Source organism: Bacillus rossius, chromosome 1 (assembly GCF_032445375.1).
Source record: "Bacillus rossius redtenbacheri isolate Brsri chromosome 1, Brsri_v3, whole genome shotgun sequence".
Lineage (NCBI taxonomy): Eukaryota > Metazoa > Arthropoda > Insecta > Phasmatodea > Bacillidae > Bacillus > Bacillus rossius.
This window is the reverse complement of record NC_086330.1, coordinates 253,471,343-253,487,388: the sequence shown is the minus strand read 5'-3', so window position 1 is coordinate 253,487,388 and position 16,046 is coordinate 253,471,343. Positions and strand designations below refer to the sequence as shown.

At 34.4% G+C, this 16,046-nt stretch overlaps 1 protein-coding gene across 3 annotated transcripts in view; it reads left to right on the top strand.

Moving 5' to 3' along the window:
- The window catches only part of LOC134527479 (early estrogen-induced gene 1 protein), a 134,009-nt gene that overhangs the window by 61,546 nt on the left and 56,417 nt on the right, over positions 1–16,046 (top strand). The window contains exon 6 of one of the 3 annotated variants that reach the window (XM_063360182.1): positions 15,441–15,569. The exons of 1 other annotated variant lie outside the window; for it this stretch is intronic. In XM_063360182.1, coding sequence (XP_063216252.1) covers positions 15,441–15,569 — 129 coding nt within the window. Of the gene's footprint in view, positions 1–15,278; positions 15,570–16,046 lie in introns of all 3 variants that reach the window. One more of the 3 variants, XM_063360181.1, reaches the window with a different exon arrangement.

Sequence of the window (16,046 nt, the reverse complement as noted above, 5' to 3'; positions counted from 1 at the left end):
TATTCTTGTTTTGAGCAGTACAACCATCAGAGAAGTAATATATTTTACATAAAGTGACTTTTTCTTTCAAAAATGGAATAAGAATATAACGGTTCGTTATATACAAAAATAAAAAGATGTTAATCACCAATTTTAGTTTTTGTTTTATTTTTAAAAATAGAATGCACAGACAAATCCAATCACTTTCAAAATGCTTCTCACTCTTTCCACTCATACATCCGCCTGTCGAGAAATGCTCGCAGCTCGGGCGATGAGAATTAACGAAAAAATTACGTTGGTTAAGTCCTTCAGTAACATATTACGGTAAGTACACGAAATCAGTGCGGCCTCAAACAGGGCCGCACCCAGCGAAAACGCATTTCGCCATGAGCCAGATGCCGATGAAAGTTGTCACAATTTCTAACTAGAATGGCTGAATGAAAATATAAAAACAATTAGGTTAACTTAAAACTCAACATGGCTCTGACCACCAACGTTAAATTTTCTCTTCCACAATTACTACATACTTTATAAGCCGCCGAACGCGCCCTCCTTGTGCAGCGATTGACAGACGACTGGTGAGTTCATGTCACTGTGTCCTTCACGCAGGGAGGAGAAGTCACATGACCTCACCGACCAATCACACACCCACTTCATTCACACTACACATCACAAGCCAATAAGAATACACGACATACATTGAAAACAGTTTTCTATCCATAGAGCCAGGGACTTTACATTCTCTTTCTCTCTCCCACACCGTGAGACAGCAGTTATCACTCAGTTCCCACGACCAGTGAGGAATCCCAACTTTTGTTTCTCTCTTACTGGGGAATCGCTGTTTCTTTCTCACTTGCACTTACATGCCTCTTATGCCTCTCTCTTTTTACACATCACCCAAGACACAGTCCCGTGTTCTATAACTATTATGCAACACGTTAATGAAAATTAAAAACAGTGATCATAATACAAATTACTTGACAAAATTCAACTTATTTATGAAAACCTGAAATAGTAGGCCAAAACAGGCAAAAATCTAGTACAGCGACTTATCTGTGAATAATTACATAAAAAATAGTAATGATTGAAAATGTCTGTTAAAATACAAAGTACTCTCTTAAAATACACAGCAAGTGCCAATATCAGTCCTAAAATACATAAAAACTGTAAAAATATTTTTAGCAAGACTTTTTAAGAAATATTTACATTCATGAAAATATGTAGTTTAAAAGAAAAATATTTAGCTAGGAGGGCAGGGGTCTTGCAACGTTACAAGATGTGTAAGAAAAGTATGAACTGCAATGACGTCATGTTGGAGACAATCAGAAATTATTGTTAGGTTGGTAGATTTTATTTCCTCTTTTGACTCATCACGGTAGTATATTGCAAATGGATGAACTGTAGCCTGTGCATTGTTCCAATGGAATCCTTGAACTTCATCTTGCATAATGAAAGAATAATTTTCTGCAAAGTCATATACAACAACTACCTCACCAACATCTAATTTTTTTTTCAGATCCTTTAGGTATTTTTCTTGCTGGTATGCGATGAAAGAGTGAGTTTGTAATAGTATTAATAATTTAGAAATGAACAATTCTATGAAATCATCAGATGACATCACAAGAACTTCAAGTGTGTAAACTTTTGATGCAACCCACTGCTTGAATGTTACAGTTTCAATTGAATTCTGCTCCAATGTAGTCTCCAGTGATTTTCGTATGTTATCAGGGCCTGGACATTCTGCACACTCATGGAAAAAAAATTTAATTTGGGGAGGATTACACATCATTTGAGCCACATAGTAGCGATATTTAACAGATTTTCTCTTTCCATGAGTTTGGCCAAATTACAGCCATCTATTAACAACTTCATATTTTGGTGTGTTACACAGACACATACACTGTGTGTCCCACTAGATCCAGCCAAAACCACATATTTAGGCCGTAGAGATGCAAATTTGGAGAAACCAATTTTGACACTTGGATGCTCCTGTTTGAACAAGGCATATACAGTACTTCTCTCAGATTGTTTAGTAGGAGCCACTTTTGTTTGTGTTCTTTGGTATCGCCAATTTGAATAGTTACAAAGTCCTTCTTACCATACATCATTCTGCTTACATTGTCGTTTGAATAAAACATCTGAACAATATTGACGACAATTCAGTCTAGATTTCTCCCTGGTTTTGGATTAGGTGATGTCATTATTCCACTTTCCTTCACTAACTTCTTTGTCTTTGATGTTCCTATCATGTAGTTCGTTGCAGTTGGGAATTCCTTCTGTATTCTGCTAATACTCCAATATTTAGGGAAAATAGTAAAAATTTGCACCTTCATACTTCTTTCTGTCCCCCCCTTCAAACTTTTCCTTCAATTGTTCTAATATATTTTCATCAAAACCTTTTTCCTGTGATACTCCTACTTCTGGTACATGGATTTGAAATATTCTTTCTTGATTTGCAGACGATATTTTCATTACTTTTTTCCTTGCATATTTTACTGTTCTCACTTTTCTTTTCTATATGGGTGATTCCCCTATACTTGGTAGACTGTTATTAAATGTGTGCAACACTACATCCATGCTTGATTCCTCTTCATCACTGTCAGTTCAGCTTTCCTCTTCACTGTAATCTTCCTCCCGTGTAGTACTTGCACTTGCTATTGATGAGATTTGTTTCTGACATGAATCACATACCTTCTGTCCAGTCTGAAGGTGTGGTTGTTTCTGTATCATCCACTGAAGAACATTTTTCAACTGTTTTCTGCTGCTTTTGTGACCCTGAATATTAAACGGATTACAGCACTGTGTATTTATGTAATTCTTTTCCATTCGAGTCGCGACCCACCTGTAACCCTTCAGCGACCCACTAGTGGGTCGCGACCCACCGTTTGGGAACCGCTGCACTACAGTATACTTAGAGGTACACAAAGGAGAAACATTTAAACAAAAAAAATTGGGTCGTATTTGAAGAAATGAAAATGAAGAGGTTTGCCTAAAGCTTACCCTTTTCATTGTTAATGGTTCTTTTCTTTCTTTTGTTGTCTGGTTAACATAATTAGTTGCTTACATATGAAATTCTTACAGTCAACAGTTGAGTAACTAATGATCATGACGCAATAACAATAATCACATCTTATGCTTACATGATTTTTCGCATTACTGAAAGGGGCCTGTTTTATATTTTAAGGCTAGAGTTCTCAAATATATTGTTCCTTATATTTTTAAATTACAATATTTGCTGTTTGTACAAGACACCAAAAAAAAGTTATATTCTAATGACTGTTCACTGGCGGTTAATAATTGCGGGTGAAGAGTTTAAGTGACAGCTGTGGCTTTATTTCTTGTTTTACATGCCGGAGTAGAAGTTAATCTTGGTCCTAGGGATTGAACTAGATGTTGGACTGACACTGGGACCCCTACTGGAACCAATTGGAAAAAGTGTTCCAATGCTCAGTGATAGAAAAAAAATAATGGGGTAGTTAAGCCAACAAAAGGCTCGAGAAAATGGGGTAACAATTTTACCTTAAATTATCTGGGGCCGAAAGTATTGAATTTTTCACTCACCATTATGCAGGGGAGGTTAAAGATGAGATGTTCGATGTTTTAATTTTAATGCACCAGGTAAATGCTATCAAATTATTTTCATGAGAAATACGTGATCGTAAAATCCTTTACACTAAGTTTTTTTAGTTACTAGCTGCAATCCCCGGCGTCGCCCGGGCTGAACACAGGGTGATATATTGTTCGCGAGTTAAAGCCAAATGGGTAGCACCATATGACAGTGTGGTGGGCATAGGCAAAATGACATGCAATATACTGTTTGTATGTCTATGACATATAATTTTCTGTTTACCCGTGGCGATCAGTTGAACGGTCCACTTGGTGTATTAACTTACTTTTTGGTGTTATTTCGGTTATATCGCAATTCACCATATAATTTTGTCCCTACCAATGAGTCAACACCACAAATTTTTCAATCAACCAAACTAAAAACCAAAATTGAGATCTAAAGCAGGGTTTTACACTCTTACTCCAGCCAATTCCACGACTCCTCTTTGTCCCATATTTATTATCTTCCTGACCCATTATCATCACCTATCTGGCACAAATTACTTATCAAAAAACAAATCAACACCATGTGAACAATTCTGCCTGTCAGAAAATGAAAACTAATAAAATTTATATATATATATATATATATATATATATATATATATATATATATATATATATATATATATATATATATATATATATATATATATATATATATATATATATATATAATGTTACGATTTCCCTGCGGGTTCGTAAAGGATAGCCCAATTAATAGATTTCATTTCACACACACAGTTTTATTTATTACCACTACTTGTCACTTACAAATAATCTTCTAAATTGGTAGATAATTAATTACACTAAAAAAGGTCAATTCCCCAGTCACTCGTTTCACACACCTTGCTGGACCGCACTTCCGGCGCAACTCTCGCAGCAGCACCCCTCGTGGGACTCCGTCGCCGCACTCCGCCGCCGTCACACCCTTCGCCGAGATCCCACACGACGACTCGCTCGCAACTTCACTCGGGACTCCGCCGCGCCCGCGACTCTCTCGCCCGGAAACTCCCGACTCCACTGAACTCACTCACTCCCTGCCCTGGAACCTTCGTCCAAGGACTTCGCCACTCTGCCGCACCCGCGGCACTATCGCCCGGAAACTCCGCCGCGGGAGAACTCCCCCACTGAACTCTCTCTCAGGTCGGCCCAACCTCCTTATATAGCCCTTGGGTTCCCGTCCAGAACAATCGGGCATGTCTCCGAGATATCGCGTGACCTTCGCCGTCGAAATGCCCAGAAACGCGTCGTGAGTCCTCGAAGGACGCGGCGGCTGCTCAAAGAACGCCGATAAACGCAACAAGCATCGGGTTCCCACAGAACACGCCGATAAACATGTCTGAGTCCTTTTATTCTGCAAAGCGGCCTCTTTAAGTAACTCGATCTGAGGCAGGTGCGAGCTGCGACGGTCAGGATGTCGCGAGATAGTATGACACGAGATACCAGGGAGAGGATGCAGGTGGAAGGGGGCGCAGACAGGCCGAACGAGCGCGGCGACGCCAAGCACTGCAGCCAAGCGCGATCGTAACATTATATATATATATATGTATATATATATATATAGAGAGAGAGAGAGAGAGAGAGAGAGAGCAGAGGCTACCGCCCCCTCGCCCCTCATGACCGCCCACCACATCATACATGCGCGTGCAATACTTAATACTTATTTGGATACAACACTAATACTTACATTTTAAATATCGCAATATCTTTTGAATGAAACGTCCGAATTGAATAATTCAAAAAGTTCTAGAAAGGTATTGAATTCATCTTGAATATGCAGTAATTTATTTTGATAAGGATTAATACCAAGGTACACAATAAAGAGTTTTTGAAGCGACGGCATTTTAATTATTTAAAAAAAATAAAAGAAAACACTAATTGTGAGATAACTACAATAGTCAGACATATGGTTACGCAATATTTTTTGAAGACAATTATATGTTCTGCAAAGTGGTAGTACATTTTTTGTTCTATAATCAATAGGTTTCGCAGCGCACGCGGTGTAAGGATGTTTTTGGGTCATTTTTTTACACCTTGGGTTACCTTATTGGACTTTTAGTAAGGATTTCTGATGTTATTGATAATATTATATAGCCTATAGCCTTCCTCGATAAATGTACTATCCAACACTGAAAGAATTTTTCAAATCGGACCAGTGGTTCCTGAGATTATCGCGTTCAAACAAACAAACTAACTAACTCTTCAGCTTTATAATATTAGTATAGATGAACATTCAATGAGACAACTTTGAAACACCTGGGGGAAAAAAAACAACCTGAAATTGATTGCTGCTTGGGAGAGTTGGATGAATGTGCATCGATTTGCAAATTGATGTAGGTGAATATTTATTGAATTAGGTATTAGTGTTGTTATCTAATATATATGCAGACATGTAAATGAAAGAAAATGTATGATGTATGCTGTAGTTGTGGATAATTGAATGTTTTTGTGTGATTGCCCATCATAAAGAGTGCAAGTAAAGACAATAATTAATCAATTCAAATACATATTATACTTTAGCCATTTTAGCTGCGTGTAACTATACTTAGCCATGAGTGTAGCTGTGTTTTGATCCGAATGCTCATGTGTACCAAGTGTGTTTTCAAGTGATGGCATGTGTAGCCAAGTATGTAGCTGTGTATTAAATGTTCCAAGGTTCCGACTCTTGTTCCTGTATTAAGTGTAAAGTGTGTACAAGTATGACCACTGTAAAACTCATTTGACTATTTTGATGAATAAGCAATACTGTCTGTGGTGATGACTGTTTGGAGGTGAAATTTACGGCTAATATATTTATATCTTCACACATTTGACCTCATGGCTCCAAGACTTGATTATATGCTTGTATTGTCTCTTGAGGTGCGTAGCAAGTATGGTTCTATAGTAGTGATGGGATTTTCGATACTTCGATACCTCGATACCTTCGATACTTGACGGTATCGCAAAGTATCGAGTATCGAAACTGTAATTTCGATACATTTTTTCGATACCAGAATGCTTGTTCATTTGTATTGAATTAAGTTTGAGTCGCCATCGTACAAAATACTACTACAGTAGAACCTCGATGATACGTTCCCGTTTCATACATTTTCCCGTGTCATACGCCGATTAATTTTGGTCCCGCCGAAAGTACTATATTTACAATGGTTTACTTTCCCGGAACATACACTTACAAAATCACTAATGTCCCATTTCATACGTTTTTACGAAGCAGAAAAGTCCTAAAATGCACAAATTTTTTTGTTATACTCCTCCTGATAAACTACATTTTAATGCTTTTATTTTGAAAAACGTTCAGTGTTTACCTTTGCAAACGTAAGAAAATTACTTTATCACACCATAGATATGGATAGTATCATGAAGACTGTGTACTTCGCTAGTAACATCTATGGCCAGCACCAAGCGAGACTAGTGGCGCAAACTAGCAATGATTATGAAAATTGTGCACGTGCTTTATCAAGGCACGGATCTCATATTTTGTGCATTCATTAATCTTTTAACTGAATATACCAGTTTGTTATTGTTTCCTTACGATCGGATTGTTTTGTAATTTACATTTCTCAAGTTAAAATTTTATTGAAAATTGTTCTGTTGCATAAAGTTGTTTGTAAAATGAAACAAACAAGCAAAAATTTCTGATTTTCTTTTTACAATAGCCTAATTTTTTTAATTTCTAATTTAGGCTTGGTGACTTCCCTCCCTTCCAAGAAAGGACTTCATAACATTTTGTAAGGCCACTGTTTCTCATTTTGTATTTCACTTCTATTTTTTATATTGATTTTTATACTCAAGTCTTTAAAGTTGTTTGCAGTTTGTATTTTTGTAATAAAGAGGGAATTTATATATTTTAAAACTAATTTATGTTATTTGTAATAATTGTTACTTAATGGGAAAATATTTTTCCCTGGAGTATCGAATGTATCGAACTGAAAAAACAATATAGAATCGAGTATCGAAAATGTGGTATCGTCCCACCTCTGTTCTATAGTATACTTGTGGTTTGGAGACTAGTAGGCATCAATTTCTGTGTGTTTGTAACCTTATACTTGTCCTTAAAGTATGCATTACATTTACTGAGTATTACATTCTTAAGCTTTAGTGGCTCGGAGACACTCTTTCGACATGCATATAATGATTAATGAGCCTTATTAGTGTAAGCTGAAGGTTCCAAATTCCAGAGTTTCTTGGCTCATCTGTGTTGTAGTAGTGTTGCAGCTGTATAAACAATGTGTATGGGAGGACAGGTAGATAAAAACATGATAGCTGAATGAGGAGGGTATTATTAAGTATTCATAGGGTTTCAACTATCTGGAGAATGATAAAATTGAAATTAATAGCTTAAAGGACAAGCTAAAACTCAATCAATGAATTCCATCATCCTGATTCATGCCTAGAATGATCTCGCCAAGGCAACAAAGAAGCAGAAACTGACAACTCTTACCTCAGAAAAAGAAATTTTAGCAAGAGAATACCGGAATCTTTCTGCATTGCAAACCATGCCCTTGCAGAAAAAAAAAAAATGGTATTTTTGAACTTTCAATGAAAATAAGGAATTAGGAAACATCAAAATAAAATAATTTTCACTTGGTAAACAGAAAACTTTATGAAAAAATTAAATCAAAACAATAAATTAATATTGCACAACATACCCAGTTTACTTAGACTTATGTGAACATATAAAAGCTTACAACTTTGAAATGATTTAACAATAAAAAACATAGTATACTTGTACTTCAGATGTTTAACCCTTAGTCTTCTCTTTAGAAAAATACATTTAAATAAACCAGGAAGGAAGGTACCTGCCCTAACCCGTCGCCAAACAACCTAACAATTACTAGGGTGGTATAATAATCTGAAATCCATTCATTTAGTTACTTTCAAAAGCAGAATTTACCACCATAAAATTTGCCTTTTGATCTTACAGAAATAATAATGCTTTAATGCATACAACAGAATGTGACATAATCATAATAAACAACTAAAATGGCAATTAATGTCTACCGTGATTAAAACTACAACAAAATCAACAAAAACAACTACAAAAAGTCATCACAAGAGTCAACATCCACAGGCTTCCTACAGAGCCACTCTGTTAACTGGATGATTACCACAAATTATGAGTATCTTAATAAAAATCTAACCCTAAAAATTTTGCACTCTGACAGTAGGTAAAATGTGCAGCTATTAATGGTTACTTTAGATATTGCAGTTTTTATATGTCCTAAATGCTTGTCATTGGTCCTGACTTGTGTGTATGGCATACCAAGTATCGGCACTAAAGGTCTCTTGGTTCAGAGGTGTTTGATCCACATTTTTGTAGTTCCTGTTGTGGTCATATGGCACGCCTTGTATGGACCTAATGATGGTATCACTACTTAGTCTGGCAGTTTCCATGTATAGAGTCCTTGCTCAGAGAGAGGATCAGTATGCTCGTCGAAAAGGTATTGGAAGAATTGCTTTTTAAAATTGTGTTTAAGATTAAATTACTTTTTCTTTTTTACACTAATGGGGTATTAAACCAAGGACCAAAATTGATGAATTAGGTAATTAAAAATTTTAAATGTTTTTTTTTTTGTGTAAGAATTCTGTAATTTTTGTCCAGTATAATACTCAAATTTTCAAAATGGCAGCTGGTGACAAGGAATTTAGCAGCACCAGAAGTGATTCCTTCATTTTTTTTTTTTTTTGTAATGTCTGAATTTTTAAAATTATTATTATTATTTTTTGAAATTATTATTTTTTAAGTGATTTTGAAATGGCGGCCAAAGTGACCGACATGATGGCTGACAATCTGGTGTTTGACAACAAGGCAAGATGACGTGTCACACTAGCATACTCAATAGCAGACAAAAAGAGAATTCAGTATGGTGCTATGACATCACATTCTCAGGAGTAATGTATGACTTGGAAGAACACTACTGTTAGACATTGCAAAGGAAGGTTACTTTGTGATTTTTATTTTATAAGCCTTCCATTTGGAATCAAACCGAGAACTTTCAGATTTTGTTATGGAAATGTTTTTGTTGGTATTTGGAAGTGATTCTACAATTTTTTATCACAATTTTTTACCAAATTGCTAGTCCAGCTTAAAACATTACTTCAGGTAGATTATGTAAAAGCCTTTTTTTTAGTAAAAATTTTTGAAGTTATACTTTTTTATGTGCTTTATGAAAAAAAGTTCAGATTGAATTTTTATGATGTGTGTGCACCATGCTACAAAATTTTCATATGATGAAATAAAGCCTACGTACAAAAATCATGGCGGACCTACGTGTTGCAATTCGTAAACTTTGGGGGACGCACAAATAGTATTTTTGTGCAAATGAAAATTTTTGGTAGAAAAACATTTTTTGAATACAAATTGTATAGTTAAATAGTCATAGATAGGGGTAATCTTAACTTTAAAAATATGTTAGAAATTTAGCATTATTATATTCATTATGTATAATCTCATTCCTTTCATGTTGTGTTTCGGTAGTGCAGTGACAAAGCATGCATGTACAAAAATATTGCAGTTTTTTCTGATTTGGTTCACATCCTGTCACCAGATTTTTTTTTTTCAATAACTGAATATTGCAGTATACAAATTGTACTCTAAGCAAAAATGATTTATTAATTTTTTTCTGTATCGAATTACTGTAATATCTTTTAATACAGTAGAACCCTATTATAATGTTCCTGCTTATAATGTCATATTTTTAAAGTCCCAATATTTCTCCCATAAGGACAATGTATTTATTTCCTGCATATAACGTTCATAAATAGTGTAATTTCCTGCTTATAATGTTTGCTTTCTAACATTCAATAAATGGGGAAAAAATGTTTTAAAACCAAATTATTCCAACACTTACGATAAAAAGTTTCCTTTATGTATGTTTATGTTTACAATCACTGTCATACAATACATGAAGTTTGTTAAAATACAATTTTATGCAATATACTGAAGGTACACAATGTTCATAGTTACGTGTCAGTTGGCACCCTTAGTCAACTCTTCTCTTCCTTGCCATTCCAGTGGGTATTCAGATGCACGTACATAGTCCTACGATATTTAAGTTGCCAACCATTGAGCGAGGGCATAACTAAAAGTGTTTTCTATTGCTTACAAATAATTTTTTTTTTTTTTCATTCATATGTAGGAATCCCAAAATTAAACATTTTCAGGTGGCGAAGAAGTAGACGTTCTCACTCTTAATGTTGTCATCATGAATCGTGAGACAATTTTACAAAAAATGTGTCTGTGTATCATTAAAGACAAACAAAATTTAACCAGGGAACAAGACGAAGTTGAAAAATTGTTGGCTTGTTTCAGAAAATTTATGTATCAAGTATCAAGTATCTTTGGTTTTAACATTAAAGTTGTTTACATAGCTTGGTGAGTCCATTGGTACAAAGCTCGAACATTGTTAAGTGCTAAATTGAGATTTCCTGCTTATAACATTTTCCTGCTTATAATGTTTTTTTCTTGTGCTCCCTTGAAAAACATTATAACAGGGTTCTACTGTACATAGCTAAGTCTTTTGATTCAGTTATTTCATACTATGTAGCCTTTATTTTTTCCATTCAGTAAAAATAAATAATGTAAGCACAATAACCTTGAACAAAAAAGTGAACTATGTTTAATTGAACAGACCTAAATTTGTAAGTAAATAAGTTTCCATGTATTATTCATAGATCAACAAATTATTAATAGGAACTGCTAACTTATTACATGGTAAAGTGAGTTTGGTTTTATTTCACTAAGAATTAAAATTGATGGGCATTACTATTATGTTAAAATGTGCTTGTTGCATTGTCTCAGACGACTTCTTAAATTAGTTTAATAATTCAGTAATTAATCAAAAATAAAAAAAAAATAAAAATTCAGTAGCCTTTTGATCTCGTAACATTAAATGAGCACAATTATTTCTATGAATTATCTTGATAAAGTGACTAATTGTATGTAAAAAAAAAAAACATACATTAAATCAGACCCCATTTCCATTATATTCTTTTTGAAGTTATAGTTCTTTAAACACATTATGGAAAAATGATTAAAATGAATTTTTACGATGCACGCACACCATGACAAAACTTTTACAGGAATAAAGCTACATACAGAAAAAGGCTGCATAAAAATAAAAATTATGTATATCTGCTTTTAAATCTTATACTTAAGTGATTGATATAATTAAAAACATTTATTTATTGTGAATTCAGTCATAGAAAATGTGTTTATAAATAAAAATTGTGTTTGTAAACTTTTTAAAATGTATTTTCTTAGTGTATTTATATAATTGAGGTTATGTTCCCATATAAACAATTTATTGGCATTATAAATTAGTAATTTTTTATATATTATTAAATAAAAAATTTAATTTATTAAATTAGAATAAACATTCAGCATATTTATTGATTTTCATTATTAATTAAAATTTATGTATTATTTTACTAAATTAAATAATTAAAACTTTACACATGTTTATGTAAATATTGAATACTGAATATTTATTTAAATTTATTTAATTTTAATGAATTTTTACTTTACCAACTGTCTATATAATATCACTCCAGTCCTTTTATTATATCATTTCTATAAATTATTTGCATGCAAAATTAAAGTTAGTTTTTAATCATGCCAAGTAAGTATAACTTTTTAACGTGCGTACAAAAGTATATGCACCATTTTTAAAAAAAATTAAATTTTTTATTAAATTTAAATTGTATTTAATTAATATGGCATAGTCTAATATGGTGGACAGAGTTATTCGATATGGTCGTCATGACCTTGTGTGGCTGTGATGTCTTTAAATTTGCCAGACGTGGTGTTAACCCGACTGACTCCGCACCTCGAACCATGTGCCTGAACCGGCTATCTATTATCTACTCAAGAATTCTGCTATCTGCGATTGATACATAATTTATGCTTAGGGATGTGTGAAGCCATTTTTCCAAATTCTAAGTTGAAAATGAAGATCCAATTCTTCAACTAAGACAATGTTAACTTTATAAGTGTCTCACACATATTTTCTTATGTAGTGTAGAATATGCAGAAAGTGCTAATAAATACCTACTCAATCCTCAAAGTGTATCAATGGATTTTTCTTTATGAAGCAAATACTCAGTCGCATCATTCTGTGTTTTCGTACCATGTGCGTCTTTGCCTGAGGACGGAAGCAGATAGCAGTTCCCGAAACGTCGCTTGTTTCTGTTTTAGAAAACTATTGTGTTTGTTTTGTCGTGTTTTTGTCTCGTTTCTACTGTTGTGGTGAATTTTTTTGGGTTCAATATTTTTGTGCTGTCATCATTTGCGGGTTTTTTTTCGTTCTCTTCTGTTTTTTTTGGAAAACTATTGTGTTTGTTTCGTCTTTATCGTTTTGCTGTGTTTTTGTCTCGTTTCAACTGTTGTGCTGAATTTTTTTGGGTTCAATATTTTGTGCTGTCATCATTTGTGGTTTTTTTTTTCGTTCTGTTAGTCCATTTTTCTTTGTTTTTCTTTGTTTGTTGACCATATTCCTTTTATGGAATATTATGTGGTGTTTATATCCTGTTGACAACAGCAATTTTTTGCTTAATTTGTGTTTTTGTCTTTTGTGTTTTTTGTAGTTTTCTTCTACAGACATACATGTGTTTTAGCAATGGCGTACATCAAGTTAATAAAATCAAGGTTAAAATACAGTGATAACTGAAACAAGTGTAGAAGAATAGTGAGGAATGGCATTTTATGACTCTTGTGATCACAGGTACCATTTTCAATGTGATGATATAATTAGAGACACTGTTATTTATAAGGTAGAGTGGTGTTGCGACAAAGAAAAGGAACGTATCCAGTGAAATGAGTGAAATAAGTAGCATTAAATTAAACCAAACGACAGACAAAAAGTGTGGAATTTTTGGTTTTTATCCCCTTTTTCAGCAACAGGTTCAGGCTTTTGTCAATTTCGTGGATGCATATGTCGCCACTTCCATTGTGCTGCGACAAACAATCTCAGTTCAGCATACCACAGCACAAACTGAGCCTTCTGTCAAGTGGTCCATATACTGCCTCTCCACCTCACATGAGAGCAAAGTGAACAGAGTAGTCTGGCCACCCGCTCCTGCTCCTCTGGGAATACCATGTTTTTAGTCTCACTGTCACACAGAAACCTTACAGCCAGGTTTTTAAAAGAGAGCGTCGCTGCAGAAATTGCAACTGTAACTGTGGACACAACTCAGAAGATGTGGCTGGATATTGCATACGATATAGACATTATCACATCTAAAATGGCACCCATGTCACCGTGAACTAAGTTAAGACTAAAATTTGAAATTTTTATGAAAATTTGAGGTACATCCATTTTATACTTCTTTTGCAATAACCGTTTTGAATCCTGGCAATCATTCTCGATGAGCCTTTGTTTGGATACAGCTAAAATTTTATTTTATTTGTGGCAGTATTCGTTAGTTAAATAGTTAACCTACCTATAGGCTTAGCCTAAAAGTCATTAAATTTAGGGGGAATTATTTTCTGATTTAAATGTAAGAAAATAGTGTGAAATGTCCATCCACGACTTGGTAGTGTTCTGGTTTAGGTATTTGTACACATTTCAGACCACATTTTTAATTTTTACAAGTGTAAATTTATCACCTTGTAAGAAAAAAATAACAAAAAATTTTCTGTTTTTAGATGCTTTAAAAACTTTATGCTAGATTATATTTTTTCCGTAATATTTGTCAAAAATAAAATCAGAATGGACAGTATATTGTTTAAGTTGTTTGTGAATTTTTTTCAGAAGATTATTTTTTATTATTTAATGAGTGGGTTCTCTTGTCTACACTGAAGGTCTTAAAGTTGTTTATATATCACGTTATCCATTTGTAAAAAATGAATATTCTTTTTTATAGTTAGATTGAACAAAAATTAATCATCTTAATACAGTACAGATTTCTTGGAACCATTTAAGAATGATTGCACCCAGTCATTCCAATGGTTGTGTGGAGACAAACTTAACCTTATTTAGAGATCAAATGTTTTGAACATTGCTGATTACATCAGAATGAGTTAAAACACAGTATGAAATGTGAGTGAATTTGTGAACATTTTTATGAGGATTGTTCTAAATATTCTCAATATTTAATGAAAGTAGGTTAGATCGGGCTCTTTCCAGACAGTGACTTTTGAACCATGCTATGTCAGTGACCTTCAGGTCTATCCTGAGCAGAAAATAAATGCTTGTTCGATCTTCAGGTGTTTCTTACTCAGGACATGGATAGTTCTTACTCACAGATAGGAATAAAACAATTCATTATGATATGTATGGAAGTAACCTTTTTTATTTTTGACCATGAGTTCATGTACAAAAATAAAAATTTCAATATAATGTACTCAACTCCTTTAATTTATGATACATCGATCTTTTACAACCTTATATGTGGTACTGTATTAGTTTTCATCATTGCAAGTTATGATATATGTCTATGTGTAAGGCCTTAAACACATTTCGTTTGGTTTTTAAGTATGATTTTGGATACCTGTTGATTGTTATTATGTAGTTAGTATGTAGTTATAGTAGAAGCTTTATAGTGCTTGTTCAACTGTACATTAGTACAATGTGATGATTGATGTGTTGTGCTCATGGAACTAAGCTGTATGGTCACTGATTTCTTCCCTCTTGCAGTGCATGCTCATCCTCTTTCACGTGTTTTGTGTGTTTCTCGTCCCGTAACCGTAGGTCTCCGTCTTGGCCGGTCTGGGTCCCGCGATTGCTCGCCATCCCGTCTCCCACCGCCCCCACCACCCCCAAGTGCCGCCCCAAGGCGCTGCCCTCCGCCTCCACCCCCAACACCACCGTCGAAGGCACTCCCGAGTTCTTCTCCGCCCATTCCTTTTCCAGGGGCGGGCTGGCCGCGTCGGGTCCGTTCCTGCTCCCGTCCCCCCACGCCGTCTCCTCTCCCGGCATGCTCCACCAGCACCGCCCCTCGTCCCCGCGGGAGGAGAGCCGGGCGCTCCGCGAGGCAGTCAGGTACCGTGCTCTCTGCTCTCTCCGCTCGCTTCTAGTCGTAGTGCAATACCATCCATCCGCAGTGCAAGGTAACAAACTGTGCAGTCGTTTATTTCATTTTTATTAATATATTCAATATATTGCATTTTGAGTGGGTCGTTTATAGTGCACTGCCTGGAATAATCCATTAAATTAGAACTCACAACTTTTGATACCACCTAGAACTTTCATGACAGGTCAATATGACCTCAATGTAAATAATTGTTTATACAGGTAATTTTTACTTTGGTTTCAATGTAAAAAAAAAAAAATTAACATATATTTTTTAAATTGTGTTTTACATTAAATATCAGTGTTAAATGAATTAAAAATAAAATAAAATAACTCTAAATTGTATGCTTTTCTTGTATATATGCTTTCACAAACCTATACAATTTGAACATTTCAAGGAATGTATAATTTTTCATATTTATTGTTAGAGTGTTTACTTTTACATCA